Genomic DNA, 25162 nt, shown 5'->3' with positions numbered 1-25162 from the left:
ATTCCTCCCCTCCAAGGTTTCCTCCTTTGACAAAAACACTTTCAATGTCATTAGCCAATCCTCCACTACTATAGAAGTAGTCTCCTCTGCAAAATTACTTGGCATTACCATAGACGAACACCTCAAATTCGATCTTCACATACAACAAAACATAAAGAAAACTCACCAAAAACTAGGTATGCTATATAGAAACAATCAATTTCTCCCCATCCCCTCTAGGCTTACCCTGGCAATCTCCTACCTCCTACCTTCTCTTCTATATGGTGCTCCACTATTAACTAATCTGTCCGCTTCCAACACCTCTAAACTTGAAGCTTGTTATAATAAAATATCCAAATTTGCCACTAAATCCAAAACTTCAACTCACCACTGCCTCTGCCTTCAATCTCTGAATTGGTTAGAACTACCTAACCACCTAGACTATCTACAACTAACCAACGCTCACAAATTAATATTCTCCCCTGATAAATGCCCAGCCTTAAAAAACATTCTTCCCCCTTACACCCCAAATAGATCTCTGAGTTCTGAACACCAAAACCTAATCACCATTCACAAACCAAAACGTCCCGCTGGCCAGCTTCTACTCTCCTCCTCTCTAGGTAAAAAATGGAACTCCCTCCCTCACTTAGGACGATACCTAACATTGAATCCTTCAAAAACCAACTCTTCCAATATCTCTCTTCCAAATGGAAATGCTCCTGCTTTCACCCTACATAACTCCCCCCACTAAACTCTCCAAACTACTGCTTTACTATACTATCTAGCTTAATCTTTGCTTAATCTAATTTCTTCTATACTCTCAAGCTTCATCTATTTTCTCCAAGAACCTGAACTAGCAGACTTAAACTCCATATTTGTAAATATTGTAAAAATCCGGAAAAAAAAAAATAAAATATTTTCAGTTTTTGTTATATACTGTCTCACAATGAATATTACCGTTTTTCCTTTGAATGTATGTAATTCCACTGAATGTATGAACCATACTACTGTATCTCATTTCCAAAATTATGTAACCTTTCTCATTGTTTTGTAACCCTTATCATACTACTATTGTACATGGAGCTTTTCTCCCCGGGCCTCCACTGAAAATGGGCACTTCTTGGCCCAGTGGACTTCCCCGGTAATCAAACTGAAAAATAAAATAAAAATAAATAAATAAATACTATCTTAGCTGTGTGTTGGCAGAAGGCCAGATTATTGTCTACATATGTTCCTAGATCCCTAACTATTGGGTCAACTCTTAAGGGTGTTTTATTGATGAAGTAATTAGCTTGGAGAGATGATTCCACAAGAGCACTATAATGCATTTCTTCACATTATGTTTTAATCTGTGGCTTTGACACCAGTCATTTGTTTGTTAGACCCTCTTCCATGATTTTAGTGTCATGGGGGGGGGTTAGGCTGCCTGCCAATTTACCCTCATCTGTGAACTTGGTGAGCCAGAGGCCTTTGACATTAGCCTTAACTTCCAAGAAGTAGATGCCAAACAGGAGTGAGCTCAACACAGAGCCCTGGAGCACTCCTCTGGGGACTGGTCATCTGCTGGGGGTGGTTTAATCAATCCTGACTTCTTGGGTCCTATCTGAGAGCCAGTCAGCAATCCAGTGAGATATGTTGGAATTTATGCTTGGTTTTGCAAGTTTGTCAACAACAATACCTGAGTGGGGTATTGTACTGAACGTCTTGACCATGTCAAGGTAGGAGATGTACACCACTATCCCCTCATCTATAGCCTTGGTGATCCCCCTCAAATAAGTCTACCAGGTTGAGTAGGAAAGACCTCTTAAAGTCAAACTGTGATGGGTCCAGGTTGCCAATTCCCTTGCTTGATTATTTCCATGATAATTTTTTCCATGGTTTGCAAATTAGACTTGTCAGACTGATGGGTCTGGAGTTCCTGGGCTTGATTTATGGTCCAACCTTATGAAGATTGTAGCCCTCCATTCACCTGGCACATAACCTGTTTTGAGGTTGTAGTTGAAAAGTGCCTTAAGGGATCCTGCTAGGTCTTTTTTTTTAGGCTGTTTTGGAGGCAGACTGGAATATTGTCACAGCCCACTAAAGCAGTGTTTTTAGCTTCTGTGAGCACCACCAGGACCTGCTCCCTCTTGACAGTTGTAGGAGATATGCTAGAAGGGATTTCACAGGAGGTAGTGGGCAGGGTGAATTTAGAGCTAAATATTTCAGCCAGTGGATTCACTGTCTCAGTCTGTTCAGTGAACATTGTGCCATTTGCCACTTGTTCTGCACACTGCTGACTGTTACCTTTGACGTTCTGACATAACTGAAGAAGGCCTTGTGATTGTCTTTAGCCAGGGATGCATTCCTGACCTCGTAACTGGCCCCTTTGGCCTTTGTTAGGTCTCTTAGTTTATAGGTTCATAGGAGGTTACTAGGCTAATGGCCTTAGAACCCTTACAAGGCTAGCCGTGTTTATCTCGAGTTGCCCAAATTGTTGTTGGTTAGATGAGCGATGTTTGCAGAGGGCAAGGGTCTATTTTAATTAATACCAACTTCCTTTGTCCAGGAGGGACATGGACACCGCCCCAGGAATAAATTTGCAGTCACCCATACATTGATCTAAGTTGTGTTTGAAGATGGTCAGGGAGGGGCTGTTTCATGTCAGTTGGAAGGTTGTTCCAGAAAAGTGGAAGTGTCTATGAGATGCATCTTTCTCTCTCTCTCTTTCCAGCATGACCTGTTCATGTCAGAGACTAGGTTAAGATCACCAGAGCAAGTGTCCATCCTTCAGTTTGATTTACGAATTTGCAGCATTTCCATCAGGGCTAGGTCAGAGACTGCCCTGTAAGCCAGGCACATGTCACCCCTTTGCACCCTGTAGGAGACAGAATACAGTGACAGGGCTTTTAGTCTTTCCATGTAAGACTTGTTTTGTGTTCCCTATAATTTCTTGGTGAATAACCTCTGTGGTGTCTCATGTTGTTGTAGGTGTCTGTTAAGGTACATGTAAAAGGGAGCATTGTACTCAATTGGTCTGATAAGGGCCAAGTAAAATGGAATTATAACATCCTTCGATCTAGATGCGATGTACTATACTTATAATATGTGCCACATAAAAGGATTTCCTTACTGCTGTGGATATGTGGTGGTCAAAGTTCAGGTTGCTATTGACCTGAGTACCCAGATCACGTACCACTGGGTCTACACTTAGGGGGCTGCTGTCTATAATGTAATTAGCAGAGATGTCAGCTTTCCGAAAGGAAAAATAATGCATTTTTTTTTGCATTTAGCTTTAATCCGTGGCTTTGGCACCATTCATTTGTCTGCTTTAACCCTATAATACCCTTCAGTATATTAACATCATTGGAGACTCAGTGATTGATCCCCATTTGCAGTTGTCATGAAAACTTGGTCAGCTACAGGCCATCCAGGTTTACGTGGACTTCTGAGAAATAAATTCTGAACTGCAAGGGGCCAGCACAGAACCCTTTGGTATGCCACTGGTGACTGGTATTTTGCGGTGAAGTCACCCATTTTGACAGTATGTGTCCTGTCGGTAACCCAGTTGGCTACCCATCTGGTAATGTAGGGTTTAATTCCCAATTTGGAGAGTTTCTCTGTAATACGTGAATGGGAGATTGTGTCAAATGCCTTGGCTAGTTCAAGATAGGCTGTATGCATTGTCTTTCCCTTGTCCAGGGCCTTTGGTGACTTTCCCCAAAGAAGTCAACCATGTTTAACAAGCATGATCTACCTATAATGAATCTGAACTGGGTTGGGTCCAGTGTGTGTTGAGATTACCTATGTCCTTATTAATGAGGTCCATAATTGTTGCTGTGGCCTTGCAGATGAGGCTAGACAAGTATATGGGCCTGTAATTCCCAGAGTCGGTTGATAGTCCCCCTTTGTGCAGAGGGATTACTGTCCTCCATTCCACCAGAACATAGCCAGTTCGCAGGCTATGGTTAAACAGGGTTCCAAGTGAGTCTACTAGATCATGTTTTAAGTTGTTTAAAAGGCAACCTGGTATGTTGTCTGGTCCCATTGATGCTGTGTTTATGACCTTTGAGACTGCAGAGATGACCTGCTCTCTTGCGACAATAGGCTGAGGAATGGTGGCAGGTATACTTTGAGGGATGACTGGAGGGGCGGGGGGGGGGGGAATTTGCTCCAAATATATTAGTTAGCAGGTTTTGGACCTAGTTAAAGAATGCATTGTGATTATCCTTAGCTAGGGAAGCTATGTTTGCTTCATAATTAGCTTTGGAGGACTTGACAAGATCTCTAATTTGTTTAAGCTAGAGAAGGATTTCTTCCTTTGCTGAGCCAGTTCCCTCTCATTCTTGGATATTAGTTTTTTCTTTAGTTGTATAGCCCCATTTCAACTAGGGGTCCATCAGGGTGGCTTGTTTTTTTTTTTTTTTAAAGATCTGGTTTTAATCCAGTCAGGTACAGACAATTCCATACAGATTCTTAAGTGGTTATACAGGGCATTTTTGTACACCTCTGCATAGGAGTCCATGTTATCTGCTTTTGAGGGGGTTTTGAAACTTCTTATACCATCACTTAGTAGGGGGTAACTTGTCTTTGAAAAATTCTTAAACATTTTTGAGATCATCTGGTCTTATAATTACATCAAACGAGACTGATTTATGGTTGGATCTTACCAGGGAGGACATCACATGGAGGGTGCGATGCTGTTCCATGTTAGCGAGTACTCTGTCCATTTGAGTCTCTTGTGGATGTGCTGACTAAGTGTTTCATAGCATTTGCATTAACTAAGTCCAACAACCTCTGAGCCAGCATATTTGTGATCATGTACGTTTCCCAGTTGATGGTAGGGTAATTAAAATCACCCATGAGTAAGGTGTTGGGCTGTATGGCAAGTGACTTCAGCAAGTCCAGGTATGCAGTATGCTTTTTCTGTTGCATGGTGTGGGACCTATGGCTAGCTATGGTAGGAGGCTTTGCCTGTAGTTAATTTGGATATGGAGCAGCTCAAGAGTCATACTGTTTGACCAGTCTCGATGTGTACTTATCCTTAATGAAGATGGATACACACCTCCTCCTTTGGCTTTTTCATGCTCAATATGTGGTCTGAGTGTATGGAAGGCATTGTAGCCCTGTACATCTGGGGTGCCTTTGAACCATGTCTCGGTGACTGCACAGAGATCAGCAACTTCCAAAGTGAGGAGTGCTTCCAGTGAGTGCAGTTTCTTGTTTAGACTCCTAGCATTAAGCAGCAGCACCTTGAGTTTATCTAGAGAGGATGTTGTTATGTTGGGGGGTTGGTTATTTTGATACTGCTTAAAAAAGGCACAGTAGGGTTGGCTAATGCCTTTGCCGGTATCTGAAAGCCTAGAGGAGGCAAGTGCAGACCATCTTTGGCAAAGCAGCGTGGCCTGTTGACCATGTCTTCCCAGGCTGATAGATATTGGATCCCCTTGGACTGACACCAGAAGCTAAGCCAATTGTTAGTCTGTTATTTTTTTTTGTACTGTGGCATCATCCTTGGAGAAGGTAGAATGCTGTTTAAGTTTAGGCTTATAGCTGCCTGTGACAATCTGAGAGCTTGGTTGTGTCTCTCTTGTTATAGTCTAGTGAGGCATGTCTCAAGTCATTTTTTTCCCAGATGGACTATGATGGAGTGCTACTGGTACTTGTGCATGAGTGATTTGACAGAACCTGGCACCTACCAGGCAGCTAACTGTAATCCACTCCTTGTCCAGCCCGGTAAGGTGAACATCCATATGTCTCACAATGGAGTCACCTTTGACCAATACATTAGGTTTTGTGGTGTTACGCTACTTCCCATGGTACTAGATGGAAAATCCACTGACCTCTTGATGTAAAAACAAGTGCTTGCTAATGTGTAAAAATACACTACTTTACTCAACAGTTGGCTAACTAATGAATTCAGAGTAAGTAACTCGGTAGAACAGACAATGAGACGCAAAATGCACTTTTTCAGTATAACACAAGGAAAGGTGAATAAATCAAGATATCAATAGCAGTTTAGAAAGGAAGGAACTTAAGCTCAATTTACAGTAGGGGTGGGCAGCTTAAAAATCACAAGGTTTAAAAAGCAGATCAACGAAGGAGAGGGCGGGTGGGAAGAGCTAGCAGGGAATCACCAGCAGTGCTTTTAGATTATGTGGGCTTGAAATCTTTCAGAAAAAGACAGACCCCAAAATTCACTGTGTACAGGTATCACTCAAGAAGCAATTTAACCAATAAAAAAACATCTGAAATGTGCAACCTGAATAATTTGTCTGTCACTCACAGAGAACAAAAACACCAGGCCAAGCAGATTTCTTGAAACAGAAAACAAAATGGAGCCAATGAAACAGAAAGCAGCTCTATCATTCGCAGACAAAAAAATTATAGATTTACTTTCTTCACCCAGCAGGCAGTCACCAGCAGTGCTTTAGTTTATGCAGACTTTAAATCTTTTCAGATTTACTACCAATGCAAAGTAACCAGCAAACATCTAAACCATGTAAACTTTACAAAGGAAGTAAGAGCAAATATATATTTTTTTCATACCTCTCAACCTCTTAGTGCAAGAAATCTGGACAAAGCCTGACAAAATGAGGGACAAAGGCCCAAATATAGGGACAGATTTTAAATTTTGCTTTTATAAAATTAGAAAGTTGCTAGAGTAACAGGGTTTGTGTTGGGTGATGCAATGGTGCAGCAGTTAGCATTCTCACCTCCCAGCAGGAGGTTCTCTGGTTCGATTCTCAGCTTGGGTGCCTTCTGTGCTGAGTCTGCATGTCCTGTCTATATTTGCGTGGGTTTCCTCTGGGCGCTGCGGTTTCCTCCCATGTTCCAAAGACATGTCTGGAGCATTTCTTTCCGGGCCTCTGCTGAAAATGGGATCTGTCCCAGTTGGAGTTTCCCAGCAAACAAATGTAAAATATTAAATAAATATACATTTTTTGAAGTATTTAAAATCTGAAACTCAAACTTGTCATTTAGTGCCTTTAGTCCTGAGATCATCCCAGTGATTGCCAGAAAACCACAAATTTTGAGGAACAGATCAAAAATATGAAGCAAAAATCTGGATAGTTGAGAAGTATTATATTTTATAATTTTAGATATATGTGTATATTCTTGTGGGAAGAGAGTTTTGAGTGTACTGTTCCCTTCTGACTTAGCTGTTTTGGCATAATGGGATAAAATCTTGACTATGACTCAGGTGGCCTGGGTGTAATTAGAATATGTGCACCAATTAGAGATGGGAGCGAGAAAGGAGGAGTAAAGTGGCTTAAATAGCTTACCTTCCTTTGGAGGAAGGAGCAAGGTGGGTACTGGTCCCATGTTAGAGTCCTTGGTGGAGACCACGTGGGATAGCTGGCTTTGGGGGAAGGTTGGTGCAGTCATGAGGATTATGGGTTATGTTACTTGGCAAAGAGAATGCCCCCCCTCCCATGTCCATTATATGCCTTGGGGCTTTTTACTGTGCAGTGCACAGTGCTGTTAGGGATTAAAAATAGAAAACCCCTACTCATGTAGCTGATGGCACCATTCTACAGGCTTTTTGAATCTGGAGGGAGTAAATGGGTCATGCGCTATTTCTTCTTTGGGAATGAATGGGCCTATAGAACAGGTGGAGAGGGATGCTTCATGGGAAAGGTGGAAAGAAATACCACAGAAATACTTCAACATTGCAGTACTATGGAGAAAGGAAGAACATTTTTATGTTATGTAAATCCAGTCACACCTCTTTCTCCCTAGTTATGTGACCCTTTGAAATGATTTCCCACTTTATCTGAATGGTCACTGACTAGCAGGTCAGCTCACAGAGAAAGTGCTCGCAAGCTGTGATTTAAGAACAAGTTCCCTGTAGAAAAAGGGATGGCCCTCTTCTTGTGGTATACTCATGATTCCAACTGCTTGAGATTCTCAACTTGCAGTGGCATATATTGCACAGAATGTGCACATGCATCACTGTGTATGGTTGCTATTGTAGCACTACCCCTTACAATTTTTACACCCTCAATTTTTCTCTGTTATCAGCCATATGGCTTAGCAGATATCTCATTCTTCAGGATGAGAGCTGGATGTTGGCCATTTAGTATCCCCCTTTGTTTCTGGCTTCTTGGCTGGTGGGTTGTTAATCAAACCTTGGATCACTAGTGTCACATCCAGGAGGGCTCCCATTGTACCAGTGGATTGGCCCAAGGGGTGTATTTTGTTTGTGACCTCACTGTGCTTAGACATTATCCAGAATAGGGCAATTGTGGAAAGCAAGTGCAGATGAGCAAAATCAAAACGTATTAAAGGATGTTTGTCCACTAAAAGACATGTAGATGATATCATAGGGAGGAGAAAAACATTTTGTTGGATAATGTTCATTGTGTTAGCTGATGGAGCTTCCTTTTAAACTTGAACATTTGAAATCTTAAAGTGCAAACGAAGTAAATCACATTACTAATATTAATATTTGTTAAAATGAAGAGGGAGCCTTTTCCACTGAACATTAAAGCAGGCTGAAGTGTAGTATTCTACAGTATGATTTTTGTAATGTACCAGAAAACAAATAGATGATATACCCAACATTTACCCTTACTTGGGTTCTCTTAGCTTTGGTTGGTAAACAACTTGCTGGCACACAGTGTGGTTGGTAATACCTCTTGCTGTTTTGGATTTCCCTATAGCAACATTATTTTTTAATTTCATGTTTCTTCAGCATAACATGTCTGCCACCATGCAGGGTTATTTTTGAAGAAGGAAGAGTGCATCAGATCACAGAAAGTTGCTAATATGCCTTGCACGCAAGTACATTTTAGTTTGTAACAATAGACCATTTGCAGACGCAGCCTGAGTAAAGCTCACTCCCAAGCCCCCCATATTATTACTACAGCTAGCACCACCCTGTTCTGACATCCACAGCTAAGCATTGCATACATGTTTCTTTTTTAGCACTTATTTAGTTAACATTTTAACATTTGTATACTGGGAAAGTCCGACTTGGAACGAGCCAATTTTCAGTGGAGGCCCGGGAAGAGACGCTCCAGACACGTCTTTATACAATGGGAGGAAACTGGAGCACCCAGAAAAAACCCACATGAATGCAGGGAGGTCATGCAGACACTACAAAGAAGGAACCTCGGCCGAGAATCGAACCAGAGTGAACTTGCTGTGACCACTGCACTGTCCACTTTGATATTTTGCTTTGGCTTTAGGCCCTCGACTTCAGCAAAGGGACTATGCCAGCTGCCAAGTCACATCCCCAGACTCGCAAAAGGTATGCGTGCACACACGAGCATGCTCTCACACACACACACACGCGCGCGCACACACGCACACACACGCACACACACACACACACACACACACACACACACACTCTCTCTCTCTCTCTCTAATTTTATTGTATCAAATATGTGGCAGTCCCAGTACAGAGCAGCGCTTCCCTGCAGTACCACAGTGAAATTCATTTTCACAGAGGGGCTTTGATAGGGCACAGAGTAAGGAGGCAGATATGGCAGTAGCCTAGTAGAATACTGATGACATACCTCACTGTAAAATATGCATTGTTTCATTTATGTGATTTGAATATTTTAAATTTTTGCATTACAGATTGCACATATTTTACTTTCTGATGCACATCATATGAAAAATGTTATAATTCACGTATTTTTATTTAGAGCACAATGAACTACAGCAGAAGTTTGAAAAGAAAGAGAGGGAATGTGATACCAAGACACAGGAGAAAGAGGAAATGATGCAAACACTAAATAAAATGAAAGAAAAACTAGAAAAAGAGTCATCAGAACACAAGGCTGCTAAACAACAAGTGGCTGATCTAACAACCCAGATCCATGACCTTAGTATGGTAAGAGAGCCTTCTGACTTCTATATATGGTTGTTTACCTGGATCCCTTGACAGGTACTGTGTTCACGAAGTGAAAAGAGAAAAAGTGTAAGTAGCTGTTGGTAAACAAAAAAAAAACTAAATGTTTAGATATCTTTGGCATTACTTACAATTTACAGTAACTTAAGTTAAAGTTTTGCTATATTTCTTTTACTTGAGATGATACTTGCACTGCTATAGTCATGCTTTTATTAAGTTCAACACATACACACAGATCAGTTAGGGATGTATTAGGATTTTGTTCAGCTCAGTGAGTTGATTGCTGAGGTGCTATATTTCATCTAACTGCTGCTGAATTAAAGCTTGCAAGTTAACTGTTTCTGCAGTTTTTTTTGCTACATCTGCCTATCGTCAAGGACATTGATTTTCCATTTTTCTGGGGAAAAATACATTAAATGTAAAATGTGGACTTGTAGTACTAGAAAAACATGGAATTTTTTACATTTTAGGCAAAAGTAATCATTCACCACAACCCGTATTTCATATTTGCTACTTATAATACTGACAGTTTGCTTTGTTGAAAGTTCTGTACCCAAAAGCTTTTTTTAATATTGTTTTGTATGTATGCATGTACGTGTGTATACATAAACACACACACACACACACATATATATATATATATATATATATATATATATATATATATATATATATATATATATATATATATATAGGTCACCACCACACAAGGAAAGAAGCCAGTGATTACCTTTATATTTTATTAAAATTGTAGTCCAGTCCAGTAGTAATATATATATATATATATATATATATATATATATATATTTAGGTCTACTTTTTCTTGCCGAAAGATCATTCTTTCGAAAAGAAAAAGTACAACCTCATTTACGCGAAAGTGCACTTAAACAAATACTGGTTCACCGAACTGGTAATATTAACAAAACACTGCAAAGGCATTTTTCCAGGGGGCAAGTCCACCCCCCACACCCCTCATGTGGGTGGGGTTTTTTTTGTTAATGTTACCAGTTCAGTGAACCTGTATTTGCGAAAATGCACTTTCATTTGAGTGCACTTTCGCATAAATAGGGTCGTACTTTTCCTTTTCGAAAGAATGATCTTTTGACAAGAAAAAGTAAACCCATATACATATATATATATATATATATATATATGTATATATGTATATATATATATATATATATATATATATATATATATATATATATAGGTCTACTTCAGTAGACAGAAGTTTCACTTACCTGACACTAAAAGACGAAAGGGCGACAACTTCACAAGACCAATATCCAAAACACCGAGTTTTCACATGAGGTAAGTAACTGCTTGCCCATCCTCTTGAACTTTGCCCCTAACCCCCACGGTAGTGCTATCTCGGAGTTGGTATATTTAGTTGGGGGGGTGGGGGCACAAAGCTCCCCACATTGGTGGGTTTAGTTTTGTTTTGTTTCGATAGCCAAGCAGTTATTACTTACCTTGTGTAAAAAGCTGTTGTGAAATGTCGGTGTTCTTAAGTACATATATATATATATATATATATATATATATATATATATATATATATATATATATGAGTGTGTGTGTGTGTGTGTGGGTCTACTTCATATGGCCTAAATTTCATATGATCAAAATTCATTTGACTGAGACCAAATGACCTAAATTTCATTTGATCTAAAACTCATTTCACTGACAATGAGCACTGGCAGTCTGTAGAGCACTGTAAGGCAAGTAAAAGGTATATGCCCTGTTCCCCACTGTAGTGGGGGGCTTGGTGGGGGTGTAACCCCCTCAAAGTTCAGTTTTACTGAACAGTATAAAATCAAACCACAGAATATATAATCAAACTAGATGGGGGCCTATGCCCCCCACAACACCCAGTGTGGGAGGCTGTGGCCCCCCCCAACTATATATTCTAACTCCAGGGTAGCACTACAGTTCCACCTATACCCCACCTCAGACCCTTCGCACCTCTAACCAGCAAATCCTTGATATCTACCAGTCAAAGAAAAATGTAGGTAAACTTCTATATAAATGCTTTGTAGCCCAAGCCTGGAACAAACTGCCCGTACACATGCATTCCATCACCCACCCACCACACTTAAAAAAAGAACTGAAACTTCATCTACTTAATACCAAAACTTGCCCCTGTCAAGACCCAACTTAACCCACCTTACCCCTGTATATGTATCTAATATAAACTACATCTAATTTCTCCTAGTAACTCACAAGGTGCCTACCTACTATACACAATCAACAATACTGAAAGAATTCTAATATTACATAAGTCTATCTTTATCTTGTGAATAGTACTGTGTGTATATTACTTTGTGCATGCCTTCTACTATGTGTATGCCTGCTGCAATGTGTATGCTTTCTACTTTGTATCTTAGACATGTTTTTTTTTTCAATTTTATTTACTCCTTGGATTGTGAAATTTTTATTTTGTACTTCTTCAGTGTAAATAGTTTGTAACTGGAGCTTTTGTCTTGAGTCTCCACTGAAAACAGGCCACAAGCCCTGCTGGACCAACCCGGTTAACAAATGTCAATAAATAAATCTTTTTTTTTTTTTAATAGTACTGCCATATGATTCTCATATGTTGAATCACCATTGGCAAAATAAGTCTATGTCAAAGCATTAACGTTCACTTCTGTGAACTATTTATTCATCAAGACCACAGGAGCGAACATTTCATTCAGTGAATGCTAATTTCTCTTGAGTTTCACATATTCAAATTGCAATAATCAGTCAACACCACAGACATTATGATACCCAGTGGATAACAAACATAAACAGAAAAGAACACTCACCTGCACACACCACAAAAACTGCTTTGCCATTCTGAATGAGATTGTGTTAGAGTAGGGATCAGGAAACTTGCCCTTTTCCCCACTGTATTGTGATCTTGGAGTTGGTGTATATAATTAGCAGGAGGTATGGGGGTGCAGCCCCTCTGAAAAAGCAGTTTTTGTGGTGTGTATGAGTAACTGTTCTTTTCTTAAAAAAAAAAAAAAAAACTTATAAAAACAATAGAGCAGTCCCCTACCAAAGCGGTATTGGTTGGGTATCCACCAGTATAAGGCTCATACACAAGTCCTCAAAAATTACAGGAGGTAAGTAGACGCAATAATTCCAAAATGGTTGAAATGCAAAAAAGTTTATTCCACACTTAGCACTTTCATCCCAAACCATACACTGGGACTTCCTCAGAGTATCCTAACAGATGCACAGTATGCCCTTTTTTATAATACATCCAATTAAAAAAACTACCCCGAGCAGTTATGTATGTCACAATTGTTAATAAAACAAAACACATCTTATTATCTTTTAATACTAAGATCCTTACTAAAAAATAAATGGTAATATTGTATGCAACCACCTAGCAAGTAAGAAATGTTATAAAATTATAAAATTAAGTCAAATTAATACAGTGATGACACTATGAACCTTGTCACCTAAATAAGTAATAACCTTGATACTTGTAAGCACTTTTTTTTTTACATGTGAAGTGCCTTCATTTAAAAAAAAAAAAATAGTGAAAGATAAAGTATTATTAAGACCAGGCGGACTATAGCCATTGGTTCTAATTTGTCATTCAAGTTTCTTATACTCTACTTTTTTTATTTTTATTAAATTTACTACGAGGAAGTCCCGGTGTATGGTTTGTGGAATAACTGTTTGTGTTTCAGCCATTTTGGAATTATTGCTTCTATTTGCCTCCTTGGATTTTTGAGGGCTTGTGTACGAGCCTTATACTAGTGGATACTCAACCAATACCACCTTGGTAGTTGACCTTTTCACTGATTTTATAAGTTTGTGTTTGTCAGTGGAATTTTGGTTAGGTTGAGTGTTCTTTTCTGCTTACTATTCCTACTCATTGGGTATTGTAATGTCCGCAGTGTTGGCCAACTTTGGCAATTCATTGTTGTGAAACTCTGTGAAATTAGCATTCAGTCAATGAAATGTTCACTCCTGTGGTCTTTATGAATACTATTTCAGTAAAGAGAATGTTTGATGCTTTGATATAAACCCAAGCAAAGTATATGGAAGCCATTTGCATTTATAGTCATCATATTGTGAGGCTTCTCTTGAAGACAGCTTATCCATTTTGTAATAAAAGGTGCCAAAATAGATTCCTTTTTTTGGGGATATATGGATACCACGGAGGTTCCCTGAAGATCATCTTTACTGTATCATGTCATTGAATTAAAAGTTAATATAAACATGTAGTTCTGTCTGCTCTTTGTTATATCAAACATAGTGGATTCCACATTATACGTTTGTCACTTGAGTTGTTCATCATAACAAATGCAGTTTAAAAATTTCAACAAGTGGACTAGTAACAAAAGCTATATCATTGTGCCAGTCTCACCATCCATTGACCCAACCCCGACAACTTTGTGAAGGACTAATGTCAAGAATCTACAAACAGTGACTGTTTCACTTAAACTCACTGACCATATTTACATCTCCCTAACCGAAATCTAAACCCAGCTGAAATGTTTGCAGTCTCAAAGTAATAGGCAAGAGTTTGCTAGTAGATCCTTAAGTACTTTCAATCTCACTTTCACCTGATCCAAGTCAAAGTACAAATTAAATAATAAAGAGCTTTATCTTTTGACTCTGTCAAGAATGACACTTAATGGTGTGAAAAGTATCTGATCTGATGTTATCCATGTAACTATTCCTCACTTTTGTGTTTAGGATCTAACGTCAGATCTGGGCCAGCAACTTTGCAAACAGCTTCCAGGCTTGAGCTCCTCCTACTCCCATGATCCCTTACTGCTGTCTAACCCCCTCCCTAGATTTTGTTTGCTGTGCTCAGCTTCAGATCTGATGTCTACTGGCTCAAGTCTCCTGTGGGGATAAGTGCTCTAAAATTATTTCTTTGCTAAAATTTCTCAGTTTCTAGTTAGATAGTAGCTGTCTGGTGGATTGCTGTCAGGAAGTCCACATTCCGGATGGTCACTGTCAATTCCATCGTGCCCTTTCTACACAAGGATGATTGGATGTGCTCAGTGGTTCTCCAGGGTGCATACTATCATATAAAAATATACAGGCGCTCCAGGAGACATCTCTGCTTTCATTTAGGGGCCAGTCATTTCCAGTTCAGGACCCTGCACTTTGGTCTCACCACAGCCCCCCCTGGATGTTCACCAAGTGCATGGCAGTGGTCACAGCTCACCTGAGACTGCAGGGATTCCAGGTGTTTCCTTACCTCGACAATTGGCTCCTCACTGCTCCCACCAAGCACCGGCTGATCGTAGCCACTCAGTACATGCTTCGACTGTTTGACCAGTTAGGGATCACAATGAATCTCCCCAAATTGAATCTGATTCCATCCCAAAATTTGGAGTTCATTGGGATTCAGCTGGACACTGTGTCAGAGATTGCAGCCGTCCCTCTCCGCCATGTGCATCAATGACCTCCTCAATCCATCTCACTCCAGTATGCAGCCGTCATCTTTATTTCCTGTGGGGTCCTTCCACTATTACTTTATGTACACCAGGCAAGCAAACTAGTCATTCGACAAAAACTGTTAATGTGAAGTTGTTAAATCTCGCCGTTTATTTTCACTGATTGGTTCGGAGCTGATCCTCTACTCCGACACGGCCAATAGCAAGCTCAAGGTTTGCCAGCAGCTTGAGACCAGCCCCTTATCCTACAATGCACTGCTGGAATTACCTCAGATCTAGTTTGCCGTGGCAAGAGAGATCTCGGTGATCCAGCTAGCTCTGACCATTTTAGAAACAAATCAACAGAAAGTCTTTAAAAAGTTTTCTCTTTTGTTTTATATATATATATATATATATATATATATATATATCTATAGTATGTGTTAGCACTATTATATTTCTCTCTCTTAAAATTCTTAGATAGTATAAATAGTTTAAAAATTAAGGCTTCTTAGTTTGTGGGCCTTTAGCCTCTTTTCCTCTACTATTAATCCTTTAATAGTTAGGCTTTTTCTGTGGGCCTATTAGCCCCATATTTGTATCTCTATTTGTATTTGTATATGTGTGTGTGTGTGTGTGTGTGTGTGTGTGTATATATATATATATATATATATATATATATATATATATATATATATATATAAATAATAATAATAATACTGTTATAGATAGTGCCCGGTTTGGGCTTAGTTGTTTGTGAATCTAATTTACTGCTTTTCTCTTCAGCTTTCCCTCTCCCCTCAAGCTCCTGTGTCTGCTTCTGCATCTACCGACCCCTCTAAGCGTAGAGACCCAGAGCCTCAAGTACCGCCACAGGGCGTCCCCTGCTCTTCTGAGACCTCCCCAGATCCCCCTTCTGAGGAGATGCCCAGGAAGAGACTGTGCAAGAGGTGGCACTTAGACTTCCCACAGGAGTCTTTGATATCTGATACAGACTTAGATGAGTCAGAAGGGTCCCTCGATCCCCCTCTGAGGATATCTCCTTTGCAGAGGTACTAGAGATACTTAGTCAGAGGGGTGATTGGCAGTCCAAGACCCCTACTGAGGATGAGTCTGTGCTTTTGAAGGCTTTTGGGTCTCAACCTTCCACTTCTTGGGTGTCTCTGCCTTACGACGAACTCATGGAACTCATCTCTCGTAAGGCATGGGAGTCACTGGAGGCCATGGAACCTGTCCCTCATAGACCCAATAAAGTCATATCTGCCCCAGTGGATAAGCCATTTTTGACAAAAGGAGTGTCTGTTGATGCCATGGTGGTGGCTGCAGCCACCAAAAAGGAAGTATCTGAGACATCCTCTTCTATCCATCCCTCTAACAGAGATTCTAGGGTTATGGATAGATATGGGAAGCGCATGTTTAGTTCAGCGACTTTTTCTCTGCGATCACTGAACTACTTGACCCATTTTACTAGGTTACAGAGAGATCTCCTGAAAGAGTTAGGAGATACTCTCCAGGATTCAGTAGCTGCAGGAGTGGCCGACAAAGTCAACACCCAGCTCGCTACCCTAAACTCAGCAGTGAACTCGTCCATGTGTCTCATATCCTATGCAGCTGATGGTTCGAGTAGAGCCGCTAGTTCGGGTATTGCTATTTGAAAACAAGCCTGGATGCGTCTCTGTTCCTTTGCGCAACCCTTCAAGTCTTCCTTCATTAATACCCCATTTGATGGGTCATCACTGTTTGGGCCCAAAGTAAAGGAAACTTTAACCAGGTGTGAGCAGGAAGGCAAGACCTTATCTGCCATTGGGGTCCACTCGGCCCTACCCTAAGGGCCTTCGGGGGGGGATGTGGTTCCGAAAAATTCAGGCAGCCTTTCAGGACACATGTGGTGATACCCCCTCTAGAGGTAGAGGAGGGGGTTATAATGGAAGACGCCACCCCCGTGGCAGAGGGGGTCCACAGCAACAGGGTGACAGGGGATCATTTCTCCGGTCAGTCTTACCAGCGCCCTGAAAGGGGGCCTGACTGTTCGGCTCTGGAGGTAGTCGGGGGTCGCTTGTCTTTGTACCCATAAGCCTGGCTAAACATAACATCGGATACTTGGGTACAAAGCATCATTTCCAGAGGTTATTTCATACCGTTCTTTACCCCTCCCATTTCTATCAAGAAAATCCCAGATGTTCCACCCAATCTCAGGGAACAAGCAATCATAGAGGTCCACAGATTGCTAGAAAAAAGAATCATCCAACCAGTCCCAGCAGACCAAGTCAGATTCGGAACTTACTCAAGATTGTTTTTGGTATCAAAGAAAACGGGACTGGATACCTATCTTGGATCTCAACAGACTCAATAAGTTCGTGAAGAAAGAGAAGTTACGAATGGTCGCGCTTCAGTCCATTCTTCTCTTTTTAGGGAAAGGTGATTGGATGTGCTCCATAGATCTCAACGATGCGTACTATCACATAAAGATTGACAGATGCTCCAGAGATCATCTGTGCTTCCGGCAGGGAGCCAATCATTACCAGTTTCGAGCCCTGCCCTTTGGTCTCACTTCAGCCCCCAGAGTGTTCACCAAATGCATGGCAGTGGTCACGGCTCACCTGAGGCGTCTAGGATTCTAGGATTCCAGGTGTTTCCATACTTAAGACGATTTGCTCCTCACCGCTACCACCAGGCATCAGTTGACTAAGCACAATACACTCTGATACTGCCATCAGTTAGGCATTGCAATCAACTTCGAAAAGTCTGCCTTATCGCCATCTCAGCATACCGTTTTTATAGGAGCAGAGTTAGATACCTCAACCACCACTCTACATCTCCCTGTCGAAAGAGTCTCTCCTCTCCGCCAAAACCTCATCTCACTAGTGTCAAAGAACAAAGCTACAACAGTGGAGGTATTGAAAGTGTTAGGTTTGATGGCGGCAGCAATCCTGGCTGTACCACTCGCAAGGATGCATATGCGAATCCTTCAGTGGCTCTTCTTCGCTCAGTGGTTTTACCAGAAACTACCAGTGCACCACATGATTCTTATCACGGATTCTTGCAGGAGAGACCTTCAGTGGTGGTTGACGTCTCTTCGTGTCACAATAGGAAGACCCTTTGTCCCCCCCCCCCATAGCCACTGTGACCACGAACGCTTCCCTGATACGGTCGGGGGGCATTTTCAGGGAAAGATTGCCCAAGGCACATGGACAGATCAAGAATCACATCTGCACATCAATGTTCTAGAGCAGAGAGTGGTACTTCTGGCGTTGCAGTACTTTCAGGGCTCTCTCCCTCTAGGGACTATTGCAATTCAGACGGACAACATGTCAGTAGTCTGGTACTTGAGCAAGCAGGGCGGAACCAAGTCTTACCCCCTTTGTTGAGAAGCCCTCAGGGTTTGGCAGTGGGCAGCGTTTTTTGTTAGCAATGCACATCCCGGGGAAATCCAACGTCATAGCGGACAAGCTAAGCAGGGCAATATTACTTCCTCACGAGTGGTCTCTCAAACAACAGGTTGCAGAGTTGATTTTCCACAAATGGGGCCAGCCTTGCTGCGACCTTTTTGCCAGCCACTTCAATTCAAAATGCAGAAGCTACTTTGCCTTGATACTACCTCCCAGTCTTCCCCGAGAGATGCACTCTTACACGATTGGCCCTCGGGTCCCCTTTATGCAGTTCCACCCTTCCTATTAATACCCAGATTTTTACAGAGAGCAAAATCGCTGGGAAGGAATGTTATACTCATAGCCCCCTACTGGCCTCGACAGATTTGGTTTCTATTTCTCCACCATCATCTGTTGGAGGATCCATGGATCCTGGACCCAGTTCCGGACCTTCTGACGCACCTGTCAGGGGACCTTCATCCTTCTCTGCAGTCCCCGAAAAATCCACTTCCCCTAATTGCCAGGCTTCATTCATTTTCAGAAGATACAAGACATATTCTCTTGTCTTCTCACAAGCCATCTACCAGGAAACTATATGGAAATAAATGGAAAAGGTTCTCAATTTGGGTCAACATGCAGAGCATTGACCCATTTCGAGCTCTGCTATCTTCGATTTTGGAATTTTTGACAAAAATATTTAAGGAAGGGGCAGCAGCTGCTACAGTTCGAGTTCAGTTAGCTGCTATCTCAAATTTTCACCTTGGTCTTGGTGGCTCGAATATTATGAGCCATAAATTATCCAAAACTTTTCTTAAAGGCATTCTTCATATGAGACCTCCAATCAAAATTCCCTTTTTTCCCTGGAATTTAAACCTTATGCTGTCTCGACTTATTCTTCCTCCCTTTGAACCAGCTTCTTCTTGTGCTTTAAAATTCTTATCTTGGGAAAACAATATTTCTTGTGGCCATTACATCTGCCCGCAGAGTGTCAGAACTTCAAGCATTATCCATTAGACCACCCTACATGATCTTCCATGCTGATAGAGTATTTCTCAGAACAAACCCCTCATTTTTACCTAAAGTCTGTTCTGAGTCCAATATCAATCAGGTCATTGAACTACCAGTTTTCTTCCCCAACCCACCCTAGCAAATTGGAATATATGCTGCACAAACTTGATGTTCACAGACAGCTCAGATTTTATCTTGACAGAACTAAGTATATTAGGAAATTAGATCAACTTGTTGTATCCTTCTCAGAAGCAAAAAAGGCAATCCAGTGGCTAAAACAACCTTATTTAAATGGTTATCCGATTGCATATCCTTTGTTTACGAAAATGCAAACATGCCTTTAACGCACAAACCAAAAGCCCATTCTACCAGAGCTGTCTCTACCTCTTCTGCTTTTCAAGCTAAATTGCCCCTTGACTATTGCGCTGCAGCCACTTGGTCTAAGCCTCATACCTTTATCACACATTACAAAGTAGATAAGACTTCTAGGGACAGGGCTTCCTTTGGTTCTACTGTACTGAAGAAAATACTCCCATGAGCCACCCAAGGTTGAGGGTGCTAGGGATGCTACCCATCAGTGAGAATAAACAGCGAGATTTAACAACTTCACATATAGAAGTTATGTACTTACCATAACGTTCCATGTGAGTTGTTTATCTCGCCTTTATTCTCACGTCCCTCCCTCCTTCCCCCTCCTGGCTGACTGTTGACTTAGAGGCTAGTGCCATCCTGGTTATTCAATATTTCTTCTTTCCCTTTGGGAAGTGTTCTTAGTAGATATATATGAGAGAGCATTTATATGTTGTGTGTATATATATATATATATATATATATATATATATATATATAGAGAGAGAGAGAGAGAGACTATTATTCGCAGCAAACAAGATCTGAGGTAATTCCAGCAGTGCATTGTGGGATAAGGGGCTGGTCTTGAGCTACTGGCAATTAATTAATTGAGCTTTGCTATCAGTCGTGTCAGAGCCGAGGATTGACTCCGAACCCATCAGTGAGAATAAAGGCGAGATAAACAACTCACATGGAACGTTATGGTAAGTACATAACTTCTATTTCACTTGTTCCACTCTTTAAACTACGATTGTTGAAGAAGAAGAAAAAGCATTTTTCCAACAAATCCATTTTCCCAACCTAATCCAACATATTTGCACAGCCTGAATAGTTAGATATCTGAATCTCTGACTATTCCATACAAAGCAGCAGTATGGAATTCACAGAGAAACTTTGTGTTGGGCCCTTTTAGTTTATTCCACACTGCCCTGCAGCAATACCAAAGTTCAGAATCCAAGTCACGGCACCAAATGTTGAAGTACAAATTAAATAATAAAGAGCTTTAACTTTCGATTCAGTCAGGAATGACAATTCAGGGTGTGCAAGCTACTTATTTATTCTATAAACAGTGCTAGGAGACTGCCTGCTCAAATCTTCAGAATCATTCTCAAGAAACAGAGAAAACACTTCATATATATATATATATATATATATATATATATATATATATATACACACACACACACACACACACACACACACACACATACATATATATATATATATATATATATATATATATATATATATATATATATATATATATATATATATAGGTCTCCTGTTTGTCGGAAACAGTTTTTTGAGAAACAGAAGGTCGGACCTACTTAAGCGAAAGTGCACTACATCGAGATTGTGAAATTTCGATAAAGAAAAGTAGACCCATATATATATATATATATATATATATATATATATATATATATGTGTGTGTGTGTATACATATAGATAGATAGATAGATGGATATATATATATATATATATATATATGTGTGTGTGTGTGTGTGTGTGTTATCTTCATTTGATCGACAGCCCATTTGACTGACAACTAGTACTTCAGTACACTTTTAAGGCAAATAGCAGGGAATTGTCCCCTTCCCCAATGTAGTGCAACCCCGGAGTTGGTATGTATAGTTGGGAGGGTGGGGGCACAGCCCCCCCACATTGGGGGATTTGGGGGGATGAAGCCCCCCACCTATTTAGGTTTAAATTTTGTACTTTTTGTTATTTTCTTCTTTTAAACAAAACTAGGTGGAGAGCTTCACCCCCCCCAATGTGAGGGGCATGCCCCCACACCCCCCTAACTATATATACTAACTCCAGGGTCGCACTACATTGGGGAAGAGAACAAATCCCTGTTATTTGCCTTAAAGTGTACTGAAGTGCTAGGTGTCAGTCAAATGAGTTGTGGGTCAAATGGGTTTCAGTCAAATGAGTTTTCAATCAAATGAAGGTAACCCATGTGTGTATATGTGTGTGTGTGTGTGTGTGTGTGTGTATATATATATATATATATATATATATATATATATATATATATATATATATATACACACACACACACATACACCTTATAGTTATCAGTTGCATGCATGCAGAACATTGATGCTACATTACTTTTAGCAAATCATTACCTTTTAAAACAATTTCAGTCCTCATGATTCTCACTTAGAGCTTCATGTGAACATTTCACAAATATACCTTTTAAAACATGAGCCACCTGCATTAAAATTTGTTGGTTCAGCCTTCTAACATTCAATATCAGTCTGCATGATCTCACAGAGATACTTGCAGAGATTCATCCCCCAGTCTGAGAAGGCCGGAACATAACTGTTGATTAATTTAGTTTCCACAGATACTTGCCACAGTTAATTAACTTTTTGAAACTAGGTTTTCCAGCATAACATCCATCATTAACTCCCTTAGCCCTAACTTTGCCTTCAGTTATCTATCACTGCACTGTAGTTTGGTAATAGAGCGAATGCAGTTATAAGGTACTTAATAATGTAAGGCTACTGCTTATATAATATATATATATATATATATATATATATATATATATATATATATATCTTGCATAATTATGCATCTGTCTTTTAGCTTTCCTTTGATATAAACATGTAGTACACATTTTATTTGACTGATTTATGAAAAAAACTACAAGTTACTGTATTTAGTGAAGAATAAACATGAGACACAATATTTTTCCGCAGCACCCTGATATGACTGTATTAGAAATAGTAAGGGATTGGGCATTGTATGATGATTAATTTCAAACTATAGAATTTACATTGTAATTACAGTTTACCAATCAAACAGAAGAGCTTTTAGTAGCATAAATAAATTAAAAACTTATCTGCAGAGAATATTAATTATGATATTAATCTAATATACAACCCCAGCAACCTACCAAAGTAGTAATATGTCACAGTTTGATCCAGCAAAAAGACAATTAAGTAAAACTACTCAAAATTACTAATAAAACAATCAACATATAAAACCCTGCCAATTGCACTCTTTATTGAGCCCCCTAGGCTGTAAAGTTTCATATTTCATAATAAGAATAGCTTCTTTTTTCCTTAAAACATGTTTTAACAAATTTTCATTACCATACTGGTGGTCTGTTTGTTCTATAACTGTAACTTTCATATCCTTAATAACCCCCCCATGTACCAAATGAAAATGTTCTGCTACTGGACTCAACATTTTTTTATTTTTCACATCCCTAATGTGTTCTTTTATTCTCTCAGCCAAACTTCTTTTAGTCTCCCCTATATAATTTTTACCACATGAACATTTAATCAAATAAATTACACCTCTACTCAAGCAGGAATATATACCCATGGTGTTAAAAGTTTTTATCTCCTATTTTTTCTGCCTCATTTGTTATATACTGACATACTGAACACTTTCCACAGGGAAATGTCCCCTTCTTAGCAACAATGTTTCCTATCTTTTGTTATGGTCTTCTATACCTGCCTTGTAATAAAAAATATTTTAAACTGCGTCCCCTACGATAAGAGACACAAAGCTCAACATTTATTAGGGACAGCACCTCTCTTCTGATTTGTTTCCAAAAACTTTTAACTATCTCATTCATTTTATTAGAAAAAACAGTATATTTAGTAACAAAGAACATTTTTGAACTTTCTTTCTTTCTGTTGTTTCAAACTTGTTGTTAATAATAATTCTCTTACTGAATGTTCCTTTGTTACCTTCTTCATATAATTTTGCATAACTTACTTTAACTTCGTTTAAATTATAACCTCTCTCTATGAAACTGTACATCATATGTTTGGCATCATCTCTTGCCTCTTTAACATCACTACACAATCTTTTGATTCTCAACATTTCTCCATAAGGTATAGACTTTAAAGTATGTTCTGGATGACTGCTTGTAGCATGTAACATCCTATTTACCTGATTAAACTTCCTATATATCACAGTATGGATCTTTTTTACCTGTTCGTCCTTTCAAAAAAATGTCCAAATAATTAATTTCTACACCTACCTGTATCCCATCAAATTTCATTTTATAATTATTATTATTTAAGTATTCCACAAATTCATTAGCCAGATTTCTTCCGCCCTTACAGATGAAAATCAAATCATCTATAAAGCGAAAATACTTTAACACATACCTATTAAAAAACTGACTTCTATAAATGTGTTCATTCTCAACCGGCCCGATAAATAAGTTGGCATAGACTGGGGCAAATGCCGCTCCCATAGCTGTTCCTACATTTTGTTTATATAAAACTCCATCAAATTCAAAAATAATATTAGTTAAACAAAAATCTAAAAGAAGAGAGACTAAAAGAAGTTTGGCTGAGAGAATTTAGGAACACATTAGGGATGTGAAAAATAAAAAAATGTTGAGTCCAGTAGCAGAACATTTTCATTTGGTACATGGGGGGGTTATTAAGGATATGAAAGTTACAGTTTTAGAACAAACAGAACAACAGTATGGTAATGACAATTTGTTAAAACATGTTTTAAGGAAAAAAGAAGCTATTCTTATTATGAAATATGAAACTTTACAGACTAGGGAGCTCAATAAAGAGTGCAATTGGCAGGGTTTTATATGTTGATTGTTTTATTAGTAATTTTGAGTAGTTTTACTTAATTGTTTAATTTATTTATTGGAATATGATGTGTTAAGAATGTATATAATGTGGGATTACAAATGGGCAAAGTTTTTTACTCTGTTAAGGCAACAGCCGAGGCGCTAGAGATTGTAAAGTTTTATTAATAAACTTATTCTGTGGAAAGTAGAGCTGTTTTTCACTGGTCTTTCCTTGTAGTTCTTATTATATCTTAGTTCTGCATTCAAACCTTTTTGTAAATAGACATTTAAATAGTAACAAGAACTATACTAATAAAGGCTAGTATATTCAGTTCTAAGTACAGATAGCCGTAAGTGCATTTGTGATCATTTATTATGTTGCAGCAAATCGTGAGCAACTATGAGAAAAGTGAATCTTGTTGGCTTATTAAAAATAATATGAAGAAAGTAGTATAATTAAAACAACAACAAAATGCCTAAGATCCGTAAGTGATTCACTCTAGAGTTGTGCCATCCCCGTGTGGTGGTGGAAACTCATTATTTAGAACAGTATCAAAAATTATTACATAAACGGAAAACATTGAAATTGAAGCAGTACCAAAAAGAAAATATGGGCTTCAAACCACTTCTATAACCACTTCTATATCAGACACCC

At 39.4% G+C, this 25162-nt stretch overlaps 1 protein-coding gene across 4 annotated transcripts in view; it reads left to right on the top strand.

Annotated features, from left to right (window-relative positions):
* DAAM1 (dishevelled associated activator of morphogenesis 1) overlaps window positions 1–25162 on the top strand; it is a 3124549-nt gene that overhangs the window by 2337222 nt on the left and 762165 nt on the right. For all 4 annotated transcript variants that reach the window (XM_044074460.1, XM_044074457.1, XM_044074458.1 and 1 more), the window contains one exon: window positions 9618–9805. In XM_044074460.1, the coding sequence (XP_043930395.1) occupies window positions 9618–9805 (188 nt within the window). The remainder of the gene's footprint in view (window positions 1–9617; window positions 9806–25162) is intronic.

The sequence above is a fragment of the Protopterus annectens genome, chromosome 6.part0 (genome assembly GCF_019279795.1).
Source record: "Protopterus annectens isolate FY-2018-M chromosome 6.part0, PAN1.0, whole genome shotgun sequence".
Lineage (NCBI taxonomy): Eukaryota > Metazoa > Chordata > Ceratodontiformes > Protopteridae > Protopterus > Protopterus annectens.
The sequence above is the reverse complement of the archived record's forward strand: the minus strand, read 5'-3'. Positions and strand labels throughout refer to the sequence as shown.